Source organism: Bombyx mori, chromosome 19, assembly GCF_030269925.1.
Source record: "Bombyx mori chromosome 19, ASM3026992v2".
Classification (NCBI taxonomy): domain Eukaryota; kingdom Metazoa; phylum Arthropoda; class Insecta; order Lepidoptera; family Bombycidae; genus Bombyx; species Bombyx mori.
The window spans coordinates 6,101,019-6,124,817 of record NC_085125.1 but is presented as its reverse complement, the minus strand read 5'-3'; the positions used below and the strand labels follow the sequence as shown (position 1 = coordinate 6,124,817).

Here is a 23,799-nt window from a genome sequence, read left to right as displayed (position 1 = left end):
AATTGTAGTAGTTTTGGTCAAGGACTTTACAAATAAAACCAATAACAGACGAAGCCGCTCTGAGAGTTGAGCGAAGCCATTTTAAAGTGAAGGTTATCGGAAATTAGTGTACAACGAATTTTCTTGTAAATTCAATCAGTTCTTTGGTTACGTACCTTTAACTGTAGCTTTGTACCAATGTCGCGCAAACCTTCGAGAATGCAAGTTATTTGTTGAAGATAAGAAATAGTTTACCCTTTTTTTTTCTTTTAAGATAGGCAAACGCTCTCACGGTAATTTTTCTCTCACTTTGTATTAAGTAGTCATGATAGGCCATTGACACGTAAAATTCACTATCCTCTTAAATATAAGGGTGAAGTCTTAATTGTGTGGTACAACTGATCTTCCATCATTCAAACAGTAAAATATGACAACTTTGCGGGAGAAATGGCAGGATGGATCCTTATTCGCTCACATTGCGCCATATCACCAGTAAATTTGATCGTATTATGCTTGTGTAACTCTGAAAACGCCGCTGCCCATTCTCCGTAGATCCTCCAGTCGCCTTTGACAACACCCACGCGAAGGTGGACTTGTGTTGTTCTAAGATACAGCCGTATTAGATTTCTCTTTTATTTAGTAAATTATTGTTTTTATACCTAAATGGGTATTGATATCAATACAAATCAACAAAACATTAATTTATTATAATGTTAAAATTGTACACCGCTTTAAGGATGGGATTTCAAATAATTATATTAAAATAACCTTTAGATATTGAAGCTATAGATAGTTAGATAGATCCGACGACCGGTGAATTCGTATAGGTGCGTTTACAAATTTTCCTAAAATAATAATACGCATAGATCTAACACGTGTTCACGAAAGATTTCCACTGTGGATGACTAATATAGTGCACAAAAGTGACACTACTAATTACTTAAATACTGATATTTACTAGAGATATATTCTGTTTCGATATGGGTCAGTATCATCATTCTGCCTATTTCTGACGTCTACGTCAGACTAACAAAGTAAAACGCGAATCGACAATTATTTATAGGTACATTTTATCTTTTACCTAATTATAAAAGATTAGGTTTCCTATTACACAATATTCATTTTGAAACGTAACGCTTGAGTTCATTAAAAGCGAGCTAAACAACATTCCGTTGTGTAATATTTAAATACGGTTGTTTTCGTAACATCCATTAGGGTAACAAAGCCAAAAAAAAATGCTTTAAGCTTCGGAGAATTACAAACATTTTGAAAACCTGAGAATTTAAAGAAGAATATCGGTAAAAAATTACGTCGACCTCTTTTGTTGAACGTTTAATTATCTTGTCGAGATCGCAGAGTTAATTCCGATATTTAATTATGCAAATGTCTAAGCCGTTTTTTTTTCCGGAATAGGAATGAAAATTCCCTGTTATATTCATCAAAGAGGAAGTCGAAAAAATTATGTGTATCGTATTTAGTATTCTGTTTCGGTGCATCGATAGGTTGTTTTTTTAGACATCTTGATTACAATTAGAATGCCTTGGTACTATGGAGGAAAAACGCTTTTGCGAATTATTTTTTTCCATTTTCCCACTTTTTTCCACTAACTATTACCTACTACTGACGAACTAATCACCATTTCGAGCATAGTTCGATGACAACCGCGCGCCCTTTTTTTTTTCAAAGTAGTACTAACCAGTAAGAAAATAGTTTCAAAATCCTCACGATCTGCATGTATACTTTCTAAAGACGAAAATAACCTGGTAAGGTGATGAGAATCGATTTGAAATCCATTGTATATCCATTATACAGCCAGACATGTGTTTTTATAAATCCCTTATTTTAAGTGAAGCTGTTTATCATTTTGCATTTGTATATTTCTATATTTTGATTTTATCTATATCTTGAAACTGGTGTGAGCAATAAGAACGAGTGAATGGCTATATATTGAACAATGTTTTAATATTGGCACTCTGGTGTGCATTCGATATTACGGTAAAATGATTCTAGGCAGTAAATCGTAGAAAGAACGAAACGAGAAGAGGAAAGCGGCGTCGAAATTAATTTCATATGATGAATGATGAAAGATGACGATGCAATTACAAATTTTTTCATTGCGAATTCCTAGGAAACCAATTTCATTAGATTCGAAAGACTTTTTATTTTAAAATTTTTATTCTAAAAAAGCTGAAATTTACAGAGTTTTTGATGCTTTTTGTTCATAAAATTTTACCTTTACCCCGAACTTTAAACTATTCAAAAAACACAGCGACAGTGATCCGAGACGCATACATTCGATAAAGCAACTGTATGGATTATCCTATCGTAAGCAAACAAACGTCCACAAAGCTGCTACGAACTAAAAGCCCACGTGAACTATAGTAACAGAAAAGCGATAAAACCTTTATCTTATTACTGATATTTTTCATCCAAAATTCGTGGCACAATGCGCAATAGAGTTCAATCCTTTTGGATGTATTTACGTAATATCTTCAGTGATTCTATTTTGTACAGATAATACACGCATTCTATATCTATATATTAATACGTGAAGCAAAAACTTTGTATCCCTTTTTACGAAAATTACGTGGACGGAGGAGTATGAAATTTTCCACACTTATAGAGAGTATAGAGAAGGAGTGCACAAGCCTAATATTTTTTTTAAAATAATGCATAAAAGATACATTAAATCAATAAAGAAAACATTACACATACTATATACCATGTATTTGATGCACACACGCATGCATACTATTTATTGTCAAACTTTTGTTCTTGACGTCTGTGATCAAATTGAGAATAGATTAAATATTGTTTGTCTTTGTTAATATTTTGTTATAGTTTAGCCTTGGCGAAATTTGTGATTATAGAAGTATAAAATACAGTCATAATAGTGTACCTACAAACTTACAATTCCAATTAATTATAGTCGAATTTCGACCAGGCTAATTTTCTAATTCTGAATAATTTCTAAGCTATATAAATCTGGTATCGGATTTTGGTCTGTAATTGAATCTTTTTGTTGTAACCAATTCTAAACAATTATTTATTATTATCGTCTGTAATTATTATATTTAATTCAGATCTGATCTGAAATCACTACGTTAATAACGCAGTTTGATTTATGGATAATTGCACTCGTAAATATTATTTGTAAATTTCCTCTTGTGACCTCTTGTGAGTCCGCGCGGGTAGGTACCACCGCCCTGCCTATTTCTGCCGTGAAGCAGTAATGCGTTTCGGTTTGAATGGTGGGGCAGACGTTGTAACTATACTTGAGACCTTAGAACTTATATCTCAAGGTGAGTGGCGCATTTACGTTGTAGATCTCTATGGGCTCCAGTAACCACTCAACACCAGGTGGGCGGTGAGCTCGTCCACCCATCTAAGCAATAAATAAATAAAATTGAAACTTTGTGAATTGAATCAAGAAATATCGGAATATTGCCAGCGGTCGTTCGGACATCGCAGTAGTATAATATCCTATATTTTAAAAGTTTCCGTTGTCGGCTCGTAAAGAATGATGCGTCGTCTCGGGCGACACCATTACTCCTCGTGCCGCATGAAAAATTCATACGGCAGCCGTTTGATCGCGTTAACGTGCGGCGTCGTCGTGCGCGCAAGCCCCCCGGGGCCGCTAAGCGCGGCTTATACTGCACCGTTGTCTTACACCACCTGTTTAACTATCAACTATAACACTCAATTCCAATTTTACAGAAGACCGTGATATGATTATGCAGCATTTATTGTTATGACCGAGATTTGCTCGATTTTTTTTTGATAACGCCATCTTGTTGTGTCTTTAAAGCGGTTAGTTGCCCTCAATTAAGAAAAATAGTATTATTATTCGCCGATAGATGTCGGGAAGAGTTGATTATTGAAAACACGAATAAAACAACATTTACTGAAAATAAATCGTAGCTAAATAGATTTATCGCCCCCGAAATCCCCTGTATACTAAATTTTATGAAAATCATTGGAGCCGTTTCCGAGATTCAGATCATATATATACAAGAATTTCTCGTTTAAAGGTATAAGATAAGATAAAGAGGAAAGATTTGTTTGTTTGTTTGTATTGAATAGGCTCCGAAACTACCGAACAGATTTGAAACATTCTTTCACTGTTTGGAAGCTACGCTATTCCCGAGTGACACAGGCTATAATATTTTTTGAAAAAATTAGGGATCCTTACTAAAATTCCAATAAGGTAACCCAAGGTGGATAAAAAAGTAATTTGCCCTGCGAAAATTATTTATGATAGAATAAAATAATATACTACGACTTTGAAGAACACATTATTATTTACAAAAAGTGTCGCGACAGCACAAGTGTAACTATTATAGTCATGCCGCAATAAGTGTTCTTTTATTTAAAAAAATAAAACAACGTCAAATATCGTTGAAATTTTTGTTAAAGGCTCGAGCGTAGCTGGAGCGGTCCGCTAGTTATTATTATAATAATATATACTTATTCATGTTGTTTTTCTTGCAGTCGATCTCCTGCAGATGTTGGAATTCAATGTGACGGTGTCGTTTCCGGCCGCGCCGCTTCTGACCGTCATTCTGGCTTTAGTTGGTAAGTTGTTTCATAATACGTACCTTAATATAGTTTTTAAATTACGAAATTAAATGACAAGGTTGAAAATAATTTAAGCCGTACTAAAAATAAAAATAATGTTTTTTAATCTGGAAATTCCGGTCAAGTTGTTAAGCCAAAGTAACGACACAGTATTGTATTACGTGATACATAGGCGGCACTGAAAATTTCGGGAATTAACGAAGTGACACAACATTACTATTTTAAAATGTATTTATTGCTTTTCGAAGTATTCTCCGCGAAATTTGACACATTTTTCCATATGATGGAACCAATAATTGAAGCAACCATTCCATTCGGAAGTTGGGGTCTCCAAAATGGCCGTTTTGTAGGTGTCCACAGCTTCTTCAGGTGATGAAAATCTCTGTCCACGCAATTTATTCTTTATTTTAGGGAAAGTATAGAAATCATTAGGGCTTAGGTCGGGGCTGTACGGCGGATGGTCTAATAATTCTATGTTTTCTTGCTCTAAAAACTCTTTTGTTCTGTGCGCGGTGTGAGAACTCGCATTGTCGTGATGGAGGATGATGCGGCGGTTGCAGTTCTCTTTACGGAGTTCAGAAACGACCTGTGGCAAACAAATGCTAGCATACCATTCTGCATTAACCGTTCTTTGTCCCTCAAGAGGAATAGTCGTAACATGGCCGGTTTTGGAGACAAACGTGGCTGAAACAATAATAAAACTTTTTTTTAATTTCTTATATTACCTACTTATAGCTCAGTGTCATTTGTTACTTTAAATTTAGTATGTATGTATTTCAGATGCATATAAATATTTAGTATTTTTACTAAACATTGTTTGGTTTTGTTTTAGTCTGAAAAACAAGAATACAATAATTGTTTAAGCTGTGTAATATGAATATTTAACACAACGGAAACATAAGTTTTTGGAATTAGTAATCATTATTCCACAGTTCCGTAATTGACTGGAAAATTGTTATGTACCTACGCTATTCATTACGCGCGAAGAGCTCTTGCTAAGCTCTCCAGTATACTTCATTGTATTTCGTTCTCGGTACGCATTTAAGCCGCCATTTCTATCTGAGTTTGTGTAGTTTCGACTGCATAGTAATCTTCTCAAAATTGCTTCCACCTATTTGGTGATGTTTCAATGTTCTTTTAAATGGAATTTGTTTATGTAATTGCATAGACATCTTAAAGTCAAGAAGTGGCTTAAGAGAGAAATCTTTTATTATACGATGCTATTCATTCATCGTGTAAATCAAACGTGGTGGACAAGGGTCAAGCACGTATTATAATACAAAAATTGGTCCGACCGACACAGTCGCATCGTTCTATACGAATACACCAGCCCGCTTATCCTTTAGACCACGACGACTTTAAAACGCTATTATATCTATTGACACTTTGTAGAAAGGACTAGTTCCTAATCTGACAGAAGATATGTCATATTTGATTCTCACTAAAAAAAAACCGTTTTTATCGTGCTAATATTTTAAAATGGCACAGATAGATGAAGGGACATGCCATATTGGAGGTTATTGTCGAAGTTGTTGTGTTACAAGATGCAGCGATTTTTGTAGTTTGTTTTGTTCAACAAGTTCAGTTTTCTGCGGCAACTGTTGCGTGCGGAAGGGGGGGTTGGGGAGACGGGGCGCAACAGGCGCCCCACAAACGGCACCACCTCCCCCCTGTCTTGTGTCGCCCAAGGTTCTATCCACACAAAGGAAATACTTTTGACCTACTTCAAGAATTTTTCGTATGTTTCGCTTCGTTATACTTGTTGGTCTATCAGCAGATTCGGTATTACCCGTACTTTTTCTTTCCCTACCCAATCGTTGGTAGCCTATGGGGCTATTTATTTCAACTTCACGCGCACGGGATTACCCGTACCTGTGGAAAGTTGTTTGCGGATAATGCAATAACCCTTAACCTTCGATCCGTTTGATAAACTTTATTCAATTTATAAAAGTATATACAATGTATACAATGCGATTAATAGTTGTAAAATATGTATTGCGGTCGGTTAGAAAATCGGGAATGCACGTGAGCATAGTCAAAATAATCGTTTCTCTTAACCTATGGTACTTGTAGTTGGGTTCAGTTGTATTTGGTGTGTGTGAAATGTACATATGTATGTCATGTGTAATGGGTATTATGATCAACATCCATTATTAACATGCACCACTAAGCCAGGACTTCAGTCTTCTCTACCAGTGTTAGTCTGAAATTTCTTCATTTTGGTTAAATACATACTATGAGTAATTTTCGACTTCAACGATGAAGGTGAAGAAATAACATCGTGTAATAAAAAATCAAACCCGCAAAATTTTAATTTACGTAATTACTAGTGGTAAGATGTCTTGTGAGTCCGCACGGGTAGGTACCACCACAGTGCCTATTTCTGTCGTGAAGCAGTAATACCTTTCAGTTTGCAAGGTGGGTCAGCCGTTGTACTGTAAAAACTGAGGCCTTAGACCTTATATCTCAATGTGGTGGCGGCATTTACGTTGTAGATGTCTATGAGCTCCAGTAAACACTCAACACCAGGTGGGCCTTAAGCTCATTCACCCATCAAAGCAATAATAATAATAATAATAAAGTGATGACAATTTAAACTTTAACGGCGAGTTTAAATGGTTTTAACGGTGTTTCATTTGATATCAAGATAAGGGCATTTTAAAGACATAGTTGTTCACAATTACGTCTCATTTAAGAAATTGTTTGTTCACAATTTGTGCTCCGATTATTTGGTTTCTTTTGACATGTGCGGGAGTGGTTCTTAACGAGACATTCGGTATAGCGTGTTTACTTCCCTTTCGTCGCTAACGATTTGTACAATTTGTATTTCCTTATCGATAACGTTAGATCTGATGCCTCATTATGTGCACTTGATAATGGCGACAGCACGCCGAGGGAGTTTCTTTGCCGAAAGGACTCGTTTGTGATTTATTTTTATCGTGCGGTATCTTTTTTGAAATGTCTGAATTTATATTATCGTTGAAAGCTCCTTCGTGAGCTCTTGTCGTTTTGATGAATGAATATCTCACTCTTGAAATCGTCGCATACGTATTTTTATTTATTTTACTTTTTTATCGTGAAAAATATACAGCACTCGTGAAATATGTTTTCACCCACTTTCTCACAACGTTCTATTGTGTTTTGTATTTGGATTCACCTTTATTTTCGACGACTTCCAAGCCAATGATACATATAGAGACTTCGGCCTCGTGTCAAGGTGGGTGACAGTATTGACGTAGTGAAGTTTGTGGGTTTCGGTAATACTCAGAGAATATTGACGTAGTGAAGTTTGTGGGTTTCGGTAATACTCAGAGAACGTTTTTGGCCATTTTCCGGTGAACATTTTATATTGGTGGTAGGACCTATTGTGAGTCTGCTCGGGCAGGTACCACCACCCTGCCTATTTTTGCCGTGAAGCAGTAATGCGTTTCGATTTGAAGGGTGGGGCAGCCGTTGTAACTATACTGAGACCTTAGAACTTATATCTCAAGGTGGGTGGCGCATTTACGTTGTAGATGTCTATGGGCTCCAGTAACCACTTAGCACCAGGCGGGCTGTGGGCTCGTGCACCCATCTGGGCAATAAAAATAAAAAATAATACATTCGTCGCTTTATACGGCACCCAAGGGAAGAGATGGGACATTACTATTATTATTATTTTCTTTGGCTCAGTAGTAGTCTTTAATTCTACCAATGCCGGCTTAAGGAACTAAAACTAAGATGTAGTTGTCAAATTGTAAAAGTAAACGATTTGTCTGGCCGGCGCTGGAAATATTATATTACTATGGTTTTATGTTGAATGACTGGGACTGGTGCTGGATAATGACTTATTGCCTTAATTATTAGGCTGCCTAAAACTAACTATGAACAAGAACGCGAGGAATTGTAATAAATTGAATTAATACATTCGTTGATGGTGGAATTCGTACGTGAACTCACTAAATATACATATACGTAATGACTTAAGAATCGGATTTCGTCAAAAAATTATACACGGCGCATGACTACCAGTCAGGCAACTCATACTACGTAACAGAAACTCAAAGACCTTTTTATATTTAGTATACAAAAGTGCCTTCACGATCCTAATTCATTTATTTAATAAAAGAATTAACGATTTTATTTTTCGAATCGTCGTCGTTCATTTCCGATTTGAAACTGTTCCAAAAGTTGAACAATACAAAAACTCGGAATTACTTGTAGTAATTTTCTAATGGAATAACCGGAATCGTGCTTCAAAGGTATGAAAAGAGAGAACTTTCGTGTTCATAATGAACATCAAAATTTGACAATCAATAACAATGAAAGTTCGGTTTTCTCCTGTCCTCCGTAACTCTGAGATGTAATTTCATTCAAGATAAACAAGCCAACTAAGCTTAGATATCGCGTACTCTGTAAACAATAACAAAAGCAAACGGTAATAGGGGTTGCTGGTCGGCTTGCTACAAACAGGTTTGATTTGTTGAATTATGTACCTAATTGAAGATTAAATTATACCTTCCGCCGGGGAGCCTTCGAGAGAAATGAGGACGGAGTGAAAATTGACAGACGCCTAATGTTTTTTTTCGTTTCACAATTTGCCCAGTTACTTGAAGGCTTTCACGACCAATTTCTACAGGAAAGTAATATTAGAAAATCATTTCGACAATAAACGTTAACTGAGGGGAGACTGTATAATCCGCATCGATACCACTATCTTGTCGATTTCGGACGCGACATAGTGATCCATTCCTGTTTCAAGGTTGAGGCAGCTGTTATAAAATACTCCTCCCGGTGATGGTCACGGGGCGACCTAAGGGGGTTGAGGCTGCGCCGCACGCTACCGTCACTCTAGCGCGCTGGCACCAGGAGGACGGGACGGCGCATCGGCGGCTGCGGACTGCGATGCGGTCCGCATTTTCGTCGTCGCTGTCGTCGCCGAACATACTGTTGAAGAGCAACCCGGTCGGCGGTGTATCGCGTTCCGACCCGGCAGGCTGGTTCTGGCCCAGCGGGGTATCCCGGAACACCAGCGGCACCGCCCGGGCGGCCTGGTAGGGCCGCCGTACCGCGGAGACCGACGTCGTTGGTCGTCGCCTATCGCCTCGACGACCCGTCGGTCGGGCGTCCTCGGGGTGGCGCCGCGTGTCTGGTTGTAGTGTTGACCGCGGGAACCCCCCTACTCTGAACGGGTTCTGACCCCGGACGGAGATCGGACGTCGGGTGTAAGAGTGCAGGGGAGTCGTTTAGTGGGTGGGCCCTAAAATCCTTGGGCCCGCGATCTGCTCTCAACACCTGCAGATCGTTGAGTCTCACATACCCCGCGCGCCCCCTAGGCGCGGGGACCTCGTAGGAGGTTCGGCCCCCGGCCCGAAGAAAAAAGAAAAAAAAAAAAAAGCTGTTATAAAATACTACTGAACTTTGCGGTATTCACGCTGTGATGTCTAAGGTCTCTATTGTCCATTTAAACCCCGATGGAAGGTGAGCTATTTCACCCGTATAAGTAATTTCAACATTAATAATAGCATACCACAATATACAGAGTGTAAAGTGATCGCGCCTATGTTGACTTTCAATTGTGTTACCTCTATATATAAAAATGAATTGCTGTTCGTTAGTCTCGCTAAAACTCGAGAACGGCTGGACCGATTTGGTTAATTTTGGTCTTGAATTATTCGTCGAAGTCCAGGGAAGGTTTAAAAGGTGAGAAAATATAAAAAAGGTCGGATTTATATAAAAACAAACAATTTTGTTTTTCCTTTGATGTGTCCCCTTGATGTGTCTTTTATTTATCGATTGAGGCACTACGAAGTCTGCCGGGTCAGCTAGTATAACATAAAATAAATAAATACATAGAACACAGAAATATTTTTGATATTAATTATCAAAAACTCTACCACCAGTCTTCGTTTGAGGAAACGATTCCAATAGCCCCTGTAAACCTCCTTGGAAGAAAACTGACAAAAGCTATTGTATGATTTATACAGAAAATAGACCGTTATCTCGATTCCGTGAAACCCTATAAATTCCCACAGAGAAATATAGCAACATCAACGGAAAGCATTCCAGACTACCTAATCAAAATTGTATATACACGTAAAGTAATCTATATAAAAGAGCATGTAGTTTGTATCGTGCGACGTACAACAATATGTCGTTCGATTCCAAAGTTGTCTGAAGCCATATGAAGGCACTACTCCGGCGATATTAATCAGACGATATGCAGTGCGGGCGCACACGACTTCAACATCAAGATTAGAATTTCCGAGCTAGCTCGTGACAATAATTGAGCCAGACGAAGACTTATACGTTTTGTGTTCGTGATACGTTACAGCAATATATTATGAACGCGATAAAGTATCTATACTTAGTGGAGGAAATCGACGATCAACGTTTGTTATGAATAAGACGATCACCTTGATTAGGTTGAACTCAACTGTATTGTATATTTTCTTGATTTTGGCACTGATGTATGTTTCGCGGCAGAAATAGGCAGAATGATGGTGCCTACCGATGCAAACTTACAGTTCGCCTTACCACCGAGTTGTATTGTTAATGAGTAGCCCTATTTGTTTAACATTGGGTGTAATTTTTTAAGTCTATTAAACCTTTTCTATTTATTATAGATAATTTTTTTCTTCAATAATAAATAAAACTGATTTGAAGAGCGGAATTGATCAATGAAACTTAACAATGGGTCCAAACAAAAAATAATTCTCAAATCACAAATGATTAAATTACATATAAATTAGTAAAAAAAATACAGTCGAACACACAAAACTAGCTCTATGTTTCCGTAAATATGTTGCTTTGTGAGAAATAATCACAAACAAATATTATTTAATTTCGCCAAAGATCCAAAGTAGTAGAGCAACTGTCATCTCTGTAATTCCTAATCCCTTAGACTTTTCATTCATCTTTTCGGAGAGGCTTACGCATTTTAAATATCAATTTGTCCCCGACGATGCTATCGTAGGTCGCCTGTCGGCACTTCATCTCGCCGACGTTGAAATTAATCAGAATTTTCGTCTATTTTTTTATTCTATTATAAGTATGGATATAGTTATTTTATGCATTCTCACTATTAGAGTGAAAAGTTGTATATCTTTTCGGTGTTATTTAAATTATACTGAGCCCACTGTGCTCTGCAAACTGTAGTTACACGCACACAACTCACATCTTTTCTGCTTTTATTTTTATTTTTTTACACGATTATAGCTCAATAAAACAAAGTCGCTTTCTCTGTCCCTATATCTGTCCCTTGATGCGGTTTTTTTAAATAGATAGAGTGATTGAAGATGAAGGTTTATATGTATAATAACATCCATTAAATAGTGGAGAAATTAATAATATATTACAGTTTCCGAAGCGAAGCGAGGGCGGGTCGCTAGTTAATGATAAAACAGGATTAACCATCAACAGATAACCAATGGCCCGTAATGCTTGTTATGTAAATTCTATTAAGCAACAAAATATGTCAATATCTAAAATTATTCACACTGAAAACAGACTGGCGCAACCTACTTCAGCCGCTCTCGTGTTTTGCTTGCTCGCACATTGCATCACGTTGCCCGCGGCCACGTACACGGAATCTTACTTCGAATACCAATTACATGACAGCGGGTGGGTGTCGTTCAAGCCACCGACCCGAAAATTAGATTCGCATTGCACATTCAATGTATATATGCTAAGCTGAGAACAATGGTCGGTTAATTTAAAAGTAGCTTACCGTATATTATCTGTTAACATTTTCGTTATAAATTCATTTATAAATACGATATTTGGTGGACATTATACCGGTATCCGTTGAGAATAACGTTGCCTGATTTTCCGATTCTATTGCATAATTATTAGGCTTGTCGATCGCACGTGATGAATTATAATCTGTTCACTGAGGGTAATCCCAAAGCGACGACACGAATCATGAATCGGTGTTGTTTGTCGATGCACCGCGCTCTACCGGATTCAGGTTAAGCTAGCAGTAACGTTTGTTTAACCAATGAAGTTCGTTATTTACTTTGTAAACACTCGCTCCCGATAGATAATAATTTTTCCGTTACGAAATTGAGCAATTTAATATTTTTGTTAACCCGTTTTGGTAGTAATTTAAGTGTTAGATAATTTACATGTCAACGTAATTTAGAAAATTGTGGTATATTTTGAGAATACACGACCAGTAAATTGATGATAGATTTTCAAGTAAAGCCGACCGATCTCTTGGGCCGGCAACTAGGGAAGAATAGCTAACGAAAATTCGAAGTGGTACCCCTTGGAGTTAGTTGTTCTACTTGATACTTTTTGATCGACACAATCAGAAATACATTCTATTAAAATTTTCAATTACCCTTAAATTTTCTGTAAATTATTTTGTTTCATAAAAACACCAGTGTTAAAGAAAAATGATAAAAAAAAGCGTATTAAATAGGCGGAAATATTAGTTAACTAAAAATAATTAAAGTTAACTGTTTCCTTAATGTTACGAATGTCAACAACGATATAGGACGGTATTCAAGAGAATTTATCACTAAGCTACCCCATTTTCTACTATAACTACGAGTGCCTATTGTCGCACAAAATATTCTGGTTCGGACAGCCGAACGGAGCGGAGCTCTTTGTTGTTATCGCAGTACACTTGACATGTAATAAATAAAATTCATTGGAAAAGTGAGTCTTAATTACTGTCACTATGGAGGGCAATAATAATGATGAAGAGAATGCTCTGCAACGCTGATGTCATTCATCATTTTAAAAACACCATGCCAGAATATCCGTCATAGATAATATAATAATGTAATGACAAAAACGCGAGATAAACCGTAAAAGTAGTTTTAATTGTGTCTGTAACGCGCGAAAAGAAAATACATCTATATAAACAATAATTTCTAATAAATATATAAATTCGTCACAAAATGCGAGCCTTCTTCTTTTTACATTTGTAGTCGGTTAGTAAAAGGACGAACATTGTTAATTACAAGGCTAACCAAACGATTCGGTTTCGGTGTAACGTGTAAAACAATAGAGGCCAGGGTTCGGGTGGCATGACTGTGCGGTTGGTCACACGAGACACCGATGACGTCGCATTAAAATGAAATCCATACGGAGTGATTGATGAGCTGAGCAAACACCGCGCCGCGCCCCCCTCATTCAATTTGCCGTCAACCTTGATACACTGCACTTTTATAATAGAACATTCCAATACCATAATTTTATGGACATTGTATTATTTATGACTTCCCGGTGATACGAGGTATTAAGCCTGAACGAATAATATCAACTCTGTCAAAATTTGCCGCAAAACATTATTGCATACCGACGTCTGTTGGATTAGATGTCGGTTATCGTTATATACATATAAAACTTCAACATCGTGTATTTATGTGGATTATATGCTATGACCCTGCTCTTTAATATAGATATGTAAACATTTTTAAAGCTTCCTTGGTTACGAATGCTTCTTTTGTATTGCATAGACCCCATAGAAGGTTGCAGTTAAATACTAGCAGAAGAAGACGTCACCGCGTGAATGTTGTCACCCATTTGAATATGGAATACCAGTCTTCAAACCGGAACACATTACTGTTTTGTGGCAGAAATGGGACGTACCCGACCTCGCTTACAATGCGCCCTAAATAAGTCTTCTAGGTTTGACACTTGAAGTACAGGTCGCGATTATGGACTGCCATTCTAGTGTTCACTAGCTTAGAGCGGAACTAATCATTTAAAAATATTAGTCTTATTTACTTTGATCTTGTGGCTGTCAAACGTATAAATAATGTCATATACAAAATATATAATTTCATTAAATAATTAAATCTATTTATACTTTTGTAGAAATCTGTGTCACATATGTACATAAATGTTATTATAATCATATTGTGATAAACAATAGAAAAAGTTGCGAGAATAAATTGCTATATTGTCATTTTAAACACATTGTTTCTTGTCTAAAGCTCACTATATTTATGTTGCAAGAGTGTTGCGGCTGGTGATGTCCAGCCCGGAAGAATTACCCTGAGTGCTTTCTTATTGCATTTGTGCCAGCCACCGGCGTGCTGAAACTTAACTCGATTTGTTACTTCATCTGGTCTTATGAGGAGGACACTTCAAAATATACGCTACGTTAACGATAAACGCGGTTATCTATCTATATATATATAAATGAATTGCTGTTCGTCTCGCTAAAACTCGAGAACGGCTGGACCGATTTGGCTAATTTTGGTCTTTTATGGTCTTTTATTTATCGATTAAGGCACTACGAAGTATGCCGGGTCAGCTAGTTCTTAATAATTACCTATCATTATATTTTTCATTACTTCATTTCCCATCACCAAACAACGTTAGTCTTAGCAAGTTTGTATCATGTCAGGATGTAGATTGTTTTTAGTTGATTAAATTTAGGTGATTTGGTCTACGATGATTTGCCTTTGAACTTTCGATTCCCAGCATTGCTGTCGTCATTGGCTCATTTTTACAGTTCATTATGAGTGGGATTTCAGAAAACAATTAATACACTGGCTTTGACAAGAGCATTAGCACGTTTCTGCTGAGTTATCTGCATACTATCTTAACTTATATAATTCTTCTGGGGCTGTATTTGTCCCTGAACTCCTAAACGGCTGAACCTTCTAGACAGCGCTAATACAAAAAACCATCCTTGCTAAAAGATTTATTCCTTGTGTGTTCGATTTTGAAGTGCATGTTTCAGAACACAATTTATTGTAAAAAAAAATCTTTGTATAAATATACGTTGGTTGCAAAAATCATTAACCAAAACACTTAACAGAGTACCGTTTCGCGGAAATGTTTAATCTCATTATGCTTTACAAAATAATACGCGGCCTATAACCGAAGCTGCGGTTAATTTTAATGATGGCTCCGTAACAAAAGCTTTACGCTGCGCTCTCACGAAATAATAAAACAAAACTTTCGTCGAACATTAATATCCGATGTTTTCATATCTTTCGTAATTTGTAATACGATATCTTTCCGCTAGTTATAAGTTAGTAGTCTATTGGCTCGAAGCGGCTCAACTTTGTAATAAGAGTTATAGACTGAATGGGCAACAACTCAACAGCGAGAGTTTTAAGAACTTTCCCATGGTCTGTTTGATTCCTCTGTCGTGCTCCGTTGATATTTCGATCTCACTCAGCGGGACGATACTTTTATTATTTCCTTATGAACTTTCAATGTAGTTTCTAACTCCTTGTTAGTAATGTAATTTAGCGTATCTTTCTCCAACTTGTTGGTAGTCGATGGAAATGTTATTTGTCATTTTTCTTTTTCAGTAATCGGTATAGTAATTTGTTTATACCCCCAAATTGTTTTGTGATTTAAAAATAATACTAAGAATTGGAGAAAGTAGTAAATTGTGGGCAAAAAAGGAAAGACGCTAGTCATTCAAATTTCTGAAACAAGAAAGAACTGTTGCTATAGAATATAATAATATATTGTATAAAATTGCACTGATCATTACTCAATAACCAAATTCAAAGTTTGATTTTCAAAAGACTCTTAAGTACTGACCGATTCCAATTTCCATTCTCATAATCCTCACTCGATAGAATCTGCGCCAGACAGTTCAGTTTTATCTTAGATGAAACCTGAAACTTTGCCCCTACGTTCCATTTCCACTTTTAATTGAGAAAATTTTAATTTTACTCGAACTATTTTCAAAAGATTAACATTTAGTTATGAGTGTGTTCTTCTGCTAACCAGCATTACTAGCAGAGAATTTTTTTGCCTTAGGGTTCCGTAGGCAAATCGGATTCTCTGTAATGTCATTCAGTCCCGACTGACGGTCGTGCGTCAGTTATTTTACTAGAAGTTTCATTACTACGTTAATGAATTTGGTAGATAGAGATATATATTGTGAACTGTTATACGACGGTGTAACGAAATAATGAAAATAATTTCAAACACTTGCAATTAAGGTATGATAAAAAAAAATTGTGTAGATATAAGAGTGAGGTTATCCATTGTAGTCTAGTCAACAGGTTCAAAAACGTGAAAAATAGAGATAAAAGCCCTAAAAATATGAGCGATAGCTCATTGGATTCGGAATCACCCCTAGAAAAAATATTTTTGAAGGATTTTGGTGCAGGTATAAAACTGCAATTGTTATTAACAAAATATAGGTAAGATGAAAAAAAATATATGTATTTAGTTTTTCGTTAATAACTCGAAAAATATTAATATCTAAGGAACTTTGAAAAAACCTCGTTAAAGAGGAGAAAATTTCCAATAAAAAAGTCCGTACGAAACTTTTTATTAAAAGCTTAAAAAAATATTGTATAATTCTAAATTTTAAATTATTTTGCTACGAGCAACATCGAGTGTACGAGTGTACATCTACGCCGTAGCACCTCTGTAGCACTCTTGCAGATCTTAGCTGCCTACGTTCAGAGATTGTGTATTTGTTATATGTATGTACATATTAGATTACATTACGAACGATTGGATTGCAAAACGAACTCTTGCTGTAAAACCCATCATGACGTTATCAAATGTTCCGTGGACTCACGTTTCTAGGTGTAAACCGTCTGGAGCGTCCGAGTTAATCTTACTAAGTGAATTACACGACCGTCCGGCGACCGCCTCACTCCCAGACCGATATTGATGGAGCGAATTCTCGTTTCGTTCACGTACTTGCGAATATTATTGTTGATTGTTAATGCTACTGTTTTTCGTTAAAATATTTGTTTTTAAGCTATTGCATAGCTTCTATCGCGGGCCTTGAGCGCGGCGACTGAATCAAGAAATTCCGTAACGAAAATAACCTGACACCCCCACTACGCTTACTATCTAGCTCACGTTCAACACATTCACACGTTGCGCTTGTGTAGTGTTTGTGTCGCACTGCCGTATGCACATCATGAAAAGTCTGCCCATCTGTCCCTCGCATAGTCTAAGTTATGAGTGTGAAGGGGACAGTTAATGTTTTGCTTTTGTTAATGTTTATAAATATAGCGTGGTCTTATTTTATTGTTTTTTTAATATTAAATTATTATTGTCGATTTATAATTGCAGAAGTTGATAAAAATTGCTATGCAATAGTTTTACCGCGGCAGTCTCCGTATGCCACACGTGTTTTTTAAAAAGCATTACCACATTCTTAATACTAAAGTTTTTATATTTTATTGGAGACTTAAAGAACATGTTAAGCTATTGAGGAATGTCGAATTCAGCCTTTGGTGTAGAGTGCGAGTTTTTATTGATTGCTACTGTTCTGAGTTTTAGGTCGTACCTATTTTAGACTTTACTGTCTCCCGTTTTGAGGGATGGGAAGTCTAAGTCTAAGCTAAGTTACTCCTATTGTTTTTTTATTGAGTTATTTGCGAGATCCAATATTAATCAGCTTTCTCTCGGGCTATCTGGACGTCATCGTCTTTTCGTGTGATCGACGCTGTGAGTTTTGCTTACACAAAAAAAAACACAAGATTTATGGCGATGGTTTTTTTTTATTTTTTTTTATTGCATGGATGGATGGATGGACGAGCTCACAGCTCACCTGGTATAAAGTAGTTACCGAAGCCCATATACATCTACAATATATTGCCGCCACCTACCTTGAGATTTGAAGTCTAAGATCTCAGTATAGTTCAACGGCTGCCCCACCCTTCAAACCGAAACGCATTACTGGTTCACGGCAGAAATAACCGGGGTGGTGGTACCTACACGTGCAGACTCACAAGAGGTCCTACCACTTGTAAAATATAGACTAGGTATTTCTTGTTTGATGATTGTAGATGAATTCTTAAAACGTTTTTCAATTCGTTATTCAATAACATGATTCCATTTCATTTTAACGTGCAAGATCGAATCAAATAGAACGATAGATAGAACAATTGAATGTGGGCGATCGTAACCTAGTCCTGATCCCGTAAAATGAACCGTAAGAACCTCATGCGGCACCAATCTGCCAAGTGAATTACACTCTACGAAATCCGATGCAATCTCGTGAAGACTGCTCTTCACTACATCCACGTTATCGAGCAAAGTTTTACGCTTCGTAAATTCAAATGTTTCTCAAGTCACTCTCAAACGAAAATACTTTATTAATTCACGGCTTATTAATAATTATAAGCACAAAATAATTATAATCTGTATGCTTTGTTCTTAATGATATTTGAAAGTTAAACTTTAATAGCGCTTGTAAAAGAACGCGTAATCCGTAAACAATAATCCCACTTTATAATACTGAAGCGAGTTTCCGATTAAACCGTCCCACGGTCGACAAGGCAATAACCGGCGCTTTATGATAAAGTTAATTAGATAGAACATTCGTTCCCCCGAGCGAGTATACAGATGAGATGCTGCACCCGACTTTAGAAAAAAAAAAGCCAAGAAAATTATAGACAGCTAATTCTAACGTACTTTCATTTTGTTGTTTCCCGCTTTTAGGTAAATTATAAAATAACTACGTAATTAACATTGCAGCGGTTAATGAAAAGAGCTGTCTTATGCCATGATATTGTTGAGAACAATTTTCTGTATTCATTCTTAAATAAATTCATGCTTTCATTACTAACGCTCGTTTAATCTTATAAAGAAAAACTGTAGAAAGAAGTTTCTTATCATACCCCGGAACTACTAGCTCTAGTGAGTTTTTAACGAAAAGGATATGGCAATTAAAAACTACTGCAAATGATGAAATTTCAGTATAATATGCTGGACCACAAGAGCGAAGCACGCACGAGTTTAGAGATTCATTTCGCAAGTTTGCAAAGAACGGACGCGTCGTCGTGATGGCCTAGAGGTATAATTAGTTTCGTGATCGCCGGCCGGACGGTCCGTATCGCACAAGTCAAACAGAACACCGCGATCGAAACATGTCATATGACTACAGCTGCCACGCTCATGACTTTTAGTTTTGTACTCAAACAAACACTCGATGTGGAATATATTAATACTAATGCTCATATAATGTATTTCGTCGTCAAAAGGTTAAGTTTTATATGAATACTAGCTGACCCGGCAAACGTCGTTTTGCCATATATAAGGTTTCTAGTGTAGAAAAAAAATCTAACATACTGTAAGTGTGTAAGGTTGTGGTAAACGAGTGAAAGAGGCATGTAGCGCTGTGAACGATTAGGGAATGTAAAAATAACAAAACCTCATTCAACCACATACCTAATGCCTCATTATAAAAAAAAACTAATTGTCCAAAAATAAAAATAAAAATTTTAGGGGTGGACAACTCTTATCTTGTACTTAGGGGTACGAAAAATAGATAGTAGCCGATTTTCAGACCTACCGAACATGCATATAAAATTTCATAAAAATCGGTCGAACCGTTTCAGAGGAGTATGGTAACGAATCATCATTGTTCTATACTCTTCGTATATACTGTGTTACTTATAATATTTTCTATTCAAGTTTAACAATATTTGCTATGTGTATGTGCATTACTATAATTCTCATGTTGTATTTGTTATTTTAGCTGTTCTACACACACTCATCACTTTTAATTATTATTCTCATAATCCTCTCGCAGGTCTGCTGGAAGAGATTTCTTAAAGAAATAAGCAGTGCCTTTGTACATAATTTTCCTATTACTCTGTACTATATCTTCCTTTTTGTGTGTACATAAATAAATAAATAACATTGTGACACGGGAATTTTATATATAAGATGGATGAATCGTAAGCTCGGATACGTTCCACTATCGTTATGCGTTTCGGTTGAGTGGTAGGACGGCCATTGTAACATACGATGCATCGACACTTCCATCTCATCTCAAGATCGATGTGTCTACACAGTTCATATCTACGCACCTTAATTTTTAAAATAAGTAAATTTGCACGAGTGCATTAAGTGCACGAGCTTCACGGCTTATCTGGTTTAAAGTTACCTAATAAACATCATAACTTAACTGCCTCTACTCATCTTAATATTTACAAGGCTAGTTAATGTTAGCCCAATCTTATCACAATATTCCACTGACACTGCTAATCCAGCTATTTTTTTTTCTTCCGAAAAGTACAAAGCTATTTAAAACTACATCATTTACAAATTCGCCTTTAAAAGCACTTAAATTGGGAGTATTGAGTTCTGCTATTTAGTTACGAACTGACGGGTTTCGTAATATTTACGGAGTGTAAGAGAGACTCGCAAATTGGGTGCAATAGCTACATCCGGTGTACGCCGGAAGGCCCTCAGTGAAGCTTTGATCGTGCAAAATTTCAAATATTTTTGATTATTTCACCCACAAACAAGACAATTACAATTTTTTTTAGCTATTCTCTTCGAAAATGTATCCGCTAATTGATTTTCAACTTGTTTATTAAAACAAACACAAGTAATGTTCCCACAAAGAAAAAACAGCAAGAACGAAGTTCAAAAATTGCTGATTGTGGGACATTATCTTGTACAAACACACAGACAAACAAACATAAAATATAATTTTGCATTTATTTCAAATAATGTTCGTAAGACGTATCTTTACTTTAACTTCGATTTTATTTATTTATTTCTTAGATGGGTGGACGAGCTCATAGCCCACCTGGTGTTAAGTGGTTACTGGAGCCCATAGACATCTACAACGTAAATGCGCCACCCACCTTGAGATATAAGTTCTAAGGGTCTCAGTATAATTACAACGGCTGCCCCACCCTTCAAACCGAAACGCATTACTGCTTCACGGCAGAAACAGGCAGGGCGGTGGTACCCACCCGCGCGGACTCACAAGAGGTCCTACCACCAGTCACTTGTTAAGTGCGATAAAGAAAATATTGTAGTGCACTTCAAATTATCGACTCAGATATAACTTGGTACCGTTGTAAATATTTTAATTATAATGATTACGGCGCGTATCGCGAGGACGTTGGAGCTCTAACCACCAGTAGCTTGTGTCGTAGACATCGTCATTCGCGACAATGTATTGTTTGTATTTCTCTTGTATGTCTGTTTGTATGTCTTATTTCCTTTTCCAAAATTATTGTCTATTTAATAAGATGTTAAATTCCAATCATAAATAGCCTTGCAAAGGTAATTCCGGCCCAGCAATGTCCTAACGAGTTTTACTGATATCTTTTTTACGGTAGGCAGCGGCTTGGCTTTGCCCTTGGCATTGCTGAAGTCCATGGGCGACGGTAACCACTCACTATGAGGTGGGCCGTATGTTCGTCTGCCGTACAACGGCAATAAATAAATAATTTTGTTTTTGTTTGACTATAACAATTTTTTAAAATATTCGGAGCGTATTTTTCGAATCGAGTGCCGCAATATTGCTTCTGCTTCCCAAGTGGATTAACTTGTCATTTTTCATCTCTCCAAGCGTATAACAAACTAGTTTGAGTTTTTTGTAAAATGTACGTACCTTTAGCATCGAATTATTATTATTTTTTTAATTTTTATTGCTTAGATGGGTGGACGAGCTCACAGCCCACCTGGTGTTAAGTGGTTACTGGAGCCCATATACATCTACAACGTAAATGCGCCACCCACCTTGAGATATAAGTTCTAAGGGTCTCAGTATAATTACAAAACCGAAACGCATTACTGCTTCACGGCAGAAATAGGCAGGGTGGTGGTACCTACCCGCGTGGACTCACAAAAGGTCCTACCACCAGAAAGGTGTTGAATGATTTGTTGTAGAATAATATAATAAAAGAACACGACTATAAAGTTATTTTGATCTGGGTTAAGTTCGCCGTAATGATATCCGTATGTATGTAAAGTACATTTATTTCTTGAAACGATCCGCCCTTAGCACAACGTATATTGATCGTACTAAAAACCTGCCCTGAAGTGCCAACAACGATTGTAATATATTTTAATTAAATCTGCATAATACGTGTAATCAAACAAACAAGTCCATAAATACACTCTTTAATACAGGGTGGATATTTTACTTATCGTCTGAAGTCTTTTGCAGTGTTATGTCTAAAATAAAACAAACTTTTAAACCATTAAATACTGTATAATATATTAGATTTCATGAAGTTACACGTGCTGTAGATTTCAATGAGGTCAGTGACCACATTTTGTCGTTCCGTACAATTTTTTTAAAAATAACATAATTGGCGATAACACTTCTTTTCACATTAATGGCATATACCCACATAATAAAATACAGTCCCATTAAATCATCTCATTAAAATCTATTAGGCAAATGTCTTATCTCAAAAAAGCTTAATTTTGTTCAGAAACATCGATCATGTTCATCCAACTTTCGCTATTGCCATTCGCAAATTTGAATCAAGCGATTTTACTATTTCAAAATAAAACTAAAAATCATTATCTTTTTTTTTGCTTAGGCTTAGATGGATGGACGAGGTTACGGTCCACCTGGTGTTAAGTGCTTATCGAAGCCCATGAGTCCTAAGTCTCGGTTTTACCGTACAAAGTCTGTCCCTCGCTTTAAACCGAAATGCATTACTTCTTTGCAGCAAAAATAGGCAGTGTGGTGGTGCTTCTTACTTACCTGGTGGCTCACAAGATACCGTACCATCAGTAATTACGCAGATTATAATTTTAGCCGTTTTCATTTTTATTACACGATCTTATATATCTTCACCGTGGAAGTCATTTGTGAACTTTTGAAAAATATACCTGTATATATAAGAAGCCTGATACGAATGCATCGGGCTTCTTAATCTTTAGTTTCTTCTTACTTCTTACTATCTACTGTTTGCTTCTTAGTCCGTCTTCTTACTTTATAAGAAATAATAATGCTAAAATAAGTAGGTATAGTAAAGGTAGTATTTCTAAATAATTTCATATCAATATTCAACCTCATCGGTTATTTTGGAAATATTAAATTGTTATGATGTTTTTTTATAATGATTAAACATTGCCTAAATATAATTTAGCATAATAAGAATAAATTAAAGTGATTTCACTGGGAAAAACATTCAATAAATTTACGTCTCTTGTGAATTCTTACGTTCAAGTTACATAAGATTATCGTTGAAAATGTTGCTCTGTAGAAATAATATATCTTTCTAGTTTTATATGTTCTGTGGTCGTATCCTCGACTCGAGTTTCGAGCGCTCCTGCATTTGTTTTGCAGTATTTCCAGATCGTATAGTGTTCAATTGCACGTGATCTCATTGCATTCGTTTTGCCGATATCGGTATGCAGTGTTCGCTTATTGTCAGCAGTAGTACTTTAGTTAGACGCGAACGCTATGTTTTAATCAAATAATGTGGTATGTAAGTAATAGTTTAGTAGACTTATATACAATGTAAACTTTAATTTTATTTGATACAAATCCACGGATTCAGCATATTCTTCTTTCTTTCTGGTCGTTCCCTCAATGCT

At 36.4% G+C, this 23,799-nt stretch overlaps 1 protein-coding gene across 2 annotated transcripts in view; it reads left to right on the top strand.

The window, feature by feature from the left end:
- Positions 1-23,799, top strand: part of LOC101745638 (membralin) — a 103,672-nt gene that overhangs the window by 23,017 nt on the left and 56,856 nt on the right. For both annotated transcript variants that reach the window (XM_004933353.3, XM_004933354.5), the window contains exon 8: positions 4,471-4,554. In XM_004933353.3, the coding sequence (XP_004933410.1) occupies positions 4,471-4,554 (84 nt within the window). The remainder of the gene's footprint in view (positions 1-4,470; positions 4,555-23,799) is intronic.